The 4,095-nt window shown below is 55.3% G+C and overlaps 1 protein-coding gene across 1 annotated transcript; it reads left to right on the forward strand.

Annotated features, from left to right (window-relative positions):
* Positions 1-790: 790 nt before the first annotated feature.
* LOC123493748 (uncharacterized) lies at positions 791-2,628 on the forward strand. The gene has a single exon (XM_045227776.2). It carries the CDS (start codon positions 1,027-1,029, stop codon positions 2,557-2,559), a length of 1,533 nt encoding a protein of 510 aa, XP_045083711.2. The 5' UTR covers positions 791-1,026; the 3' UTR covers positions 2,560-2,628.
* The last annotated feature ends 1,467 nt before the right edge of the window (positions 2,629-4,095 follow it).

Here is a 4,095-nt window from a genome sequence, read left to right on the forward strand (position 1 = left end):
TTGGAGACCCCTGCACAAAAACGCCAACTCTCGTCTCATGAGCCGCCGCCGCCGAAGACGCCGTCGGAGAAGGAGACGAAACACCACAGAACCTTGACCCGGCAAGGTTCCTCACAGATAAACTGCTTTGTGGACCTCTCATGGATCCCACCGTCGACGGCGAGAACACTTCCTCTGGGGAACGTCGGCCTGGGAAGACCCCGAGCTTGACCGGGCGGCCGCACCGCTCAATGCAGTCGACCATGTCGAAATAGAAGAGCAGCACCGCCCACCGGCACCCTCGAACCCAGCATCGAAACCCCCAGCATCTGGAGCACACCGACGACGCTCGCCGGCCACACTCCTGTACAGTTCCTCCCGAACTCCGTGGTGGCATCGGAGCAAACGCGACCACGTCGGCGGAGTTGGAGGACAAAAACCGCGCCGAAGTCGCCACCGCCGCTGCCGCGACCCCGCTCGGACACCTAGCTCGCAGATCTAACACCGCCCGCACCGGAAACCGACTTGACGAACGTGTGCAGATCAGGAGCACACTTATTGAACGCTGCTGCCATCGCCATTAGAGACAAGCAAACGGCCAGCCCACACCTAGCTACATAGCCTATACCTAGACTACAGCTGTACAAATCCGCACGGCGAATCCGGCAGCTCAAACCCCTCCGACGAGCCAGGGGCCCGCGGAGGAGAGGAGCTACCGAAGCCGCCGCCGGCAAGCGAGTCAAACTTCTCTTCGCCCTTTTCCTGTGGAGAGAGAAAGGGGAGGAGGAGAGACCAACGCTGGCGTGTGTACAGGTGTTGAGCTAAAGTTAGTTTGCAGGACGATGTGAGCTAATTACTGTTGAATGAATATATAGGAAGAAGCCAGAACGGAAGCAAAGACAAGACGAAGAGGAGTCACGGTCGCTTGTACTGCTGCTGGCCACGCTGGCGGCAACTGTGACGTACCAGGCAGGGCTGAGCCCGCCGGGCGGCGTCTGGCCGGAAGGGCAACTGAATCACACCCCGGGGAACCCAATCCTCCATGACATGCACCTCAAGAGGTACAAGGCGTTCTACCACTGCAACACGGCGGCGTTCGTGGCGTCGGTGGTCGTCATCATCATCGTCCAGAACAAGCATCTAAACACCCTCGGGCATGCTGCGCTCAAGATGGCCATGATACTGGACTTGTTCGGCCTCATGGGCGCCTATGTCGCCGGGAGCTGCCGGGACAACGCCACCAACATCTACGTCTCCGCTTTGGCCGTCGTCTTCTTCGTCTACATCATCGCCAAGGTCGTGGCCTACGCATCTCAGGGCAGGGAGAGCTGCCCGACACGGTGGGTGCAACGCATGCGCGATAAGCTTATAGAACATCTCACCCCCAACGAGCCGCCCCGGCAAGGGGAAGGAGAACCACCTCTCGATGAAGAAAAGGGCGAACAAAAGAAGCTTGAGAGGAAGCGCAAGTTCTTGCTGCAGCTTGCCATCCTCGCCGCCACCGTCACGTACCAGACCGGGCTAAACCCGCCCGGCGGGTTCTGGTCAGAGACAGAGAGCAAGGGCGAAAGGCCACTCACTGCCGGCGACCCGGTTCTCCTCGACCACTACGGGAGTAGGTACGAGGTGTTCTTCTACTGCAATGCCACAGGGTTCATGGCGTCCGTTGCGGTCATCCTGCTCCTGGTGAACCAGAGGCTGTACAAGCAGGGCATCCGGAGCAAGGCACTCAAGGTATGCGTCATGGTCGGGCTGCTGGGCCTCATGGGCGCCTACGCGGCCGGCAGCTGTAGGCTGCTGCGCACCTCCATCTATGTCTTTGCGCTAGTGGCCGCGGTGGTCGCCTTCCTCGTCCTGCAGATCTTGTTCTTCCGCTGTGGTCGCCGCAAGTTGCCAGAGCAGCCGCACGGCGAGAACGAAGGCGATGAGGTTCCGGGGCAGTCATGGGTTCCAGAGTGCCTCCAGCGGTGGCTGAAGCCGCTGTCGTCAGCGCCGGACGGCAAGAACGAAGGAGATGAGGTCTCCTCTCAACCGAAACGACGCCGCCAGGATTACGAGAAAAGCAAGTCTCTGATGCTGCTCGGCATCCTTGCGGCGAGCGTGACGTACCAGGCAGGTCTCGCGCCTCCAGGCGGCACCTGGGGTGACGACGATGATGTGGTGGTATCGCCGTCGGCTGCATACATCTCCCATGCCGGCAACCCGATCCTGCTCGACACCAACACGAAACGGTACCAGGCCTTCTTCTACTGCAACGCGACGTCATTTGTGGCCTCCATCGTTGTCATCTTGCTGCTGCTGCAGCGCAACGTGAGCAAGCGAGGCGCGTCGCTGCAGGCAATGCATACCGCAGTGGTGCTGGACCTGCTCGGCCTGCTAGGTGCCTATGCCGCCGGCAGTTGCAGATACTTGGAGACGTCCGCGTACGTCATCGCCCTCGTTGCCATGGTGGTTGTCTTCATTACCATCCACGTCCTTCTGTCGATTGGACGACGTGCCTGGGAAGGCCAAGAAGGTCACGGTGTGGAGGACAATGATGATGATCGGTCAGACCAAACTGTATCAGCCACCAGGTTGTAACTAATTAATTCTGTCTGTTTAAATTCCTTTGAATTGCAGTTTTTCCTAATAATTCCCTTGATTTGCAAAGCTGCTCATCGGGAACCTTGTGCCAGATATTTTTTTTTTCCGAAACGAAGGAAAAAACTTTGCCTCATCTATTAATAAATAGAAAAGAATAGAGTGTGCTACAAGTACACCGAACACACGGCATGAATGATTACTCTTGAAAAATTATTGATCCTAGTTTTTTAGCTCCAGCGATGACCCAAAGGTTGGCCTCGGTCGAGATGGTGGTAAGCAATATGTTGCTGGAGCGTTTTTCTGCCTGAAAACTCTTGCGTTTCGTTCTTTTCAAATTATCCACGAGACGAGCATGGTAAGGGAGGCCTTGGCACGTCTGTGTGTGCCAGATTTTGGTTGTACACTATGTGTCTGTCTGTGTGCTCCCTATGTTGTCTACACATTATGTTTGATTTGGTTTGGCTTGTATATGAACTAATTATAAATTTGATTAATTCATTTCAATTGTTCAATTTTTTAGCTCGAGGGAGTTCACTCTAGATGTTTTTGCCTTTTTTTTTCTGTTTCGTACACGACCGAGAAAAAAGTCTTTTGGAGTCATCTAGACCGAGTTGTTTCCCGATCAGAGTTGTATTTTGGATTGCTAGGAAATAGAGGATCGGTTTGAAAAATGTCAGACCTAGGGGGAAAACCGCATCGTCCCAAATAGGGCGGCCCTACGTCATCCCCTTCGGGGTGACTCTGGGGCTATATGGTTTTTGCCGCGACTACCTTCCTACCCTATCAGCAGTTCAGCACCCTCCCACTTACCGCCATCGGTGGCGATGGGCCTCTCCTGCAGCCTTCTCCTCCTCCTCACATCGGCCCGGATCTGCTCCATAGTGGCCACGTTGGAGGCCAGGCAGGTTTGTGGAGGTGCTGCTCCATCCGGTGCGGCACGTGATGGGTCGCACATAGGTTTTTGCCCCCATCTGCCATCCCTGCTTAGGGTCGGAAGAGTCCTATACAAATATGGGAGCTTGCAACATTTCCCTTTGGCTCTGACTAGGCAGGTTGGTCCGAGGCCATGCTCGGTGTACTGCTAGTTTTCCCTCCCACATTGGCTCCTCGCCGACCAACAAGAATCTGGGCAGCGCCCCCTTTCATCATAGTGCTTGTGGTTTCCAGAGGGAGGATGAGGAGCCGGTGGTATGGAGCATTGGTGTGGAACAGGGGTGGCCATTGCGCTCCTGCGGCCCGTCTCCAAGCAGGTAAGGTGGTTCCATTGGTCTGGAGCAGTGGCTCCATGTGGTGGGTGCACCCATACTTTCTTCGTTTTTTGATTCTCGTGAAACGACGACATTGTGGCAGGACTCATCTGTGGGTGCTGGATTGTTGTCTCGCCGTGAGAGTGTCGAGGTGGAAGTCATGGAAGGCATTCATAGTTCCTATTGGGGGTCCTACAACATATTTTTTTATTGCATGTACGAACCTACCCAGGAACACTATGAAGATATGCAAGTATAGTGATCAACAAACTTCCTGCGAGGGAGA

This window comes from Aegilops tauschii, chromosome 4, assembly GCF_002575655.3.
Source record: "Aegilops tauschii subsp. strangulata cultivar AL8/78 chromosome 4, Aet v6.0, whole genome shotgun sequence".
NCBI lineage: Eukaryota > Viridiplantae > Streptophyta > Magnoliopsida > Poales > Poaceae > Aegilops > Aegilops tauschii.

Coding starts and splice junctions, on each gene's coding strand:
- LOC123493748 (XM_045227776.2), top strand. CDS start 1,027: ATGCACCTCAAGAGGTACAAGGCGTTCTACCACTGCAACACGGCGGCG.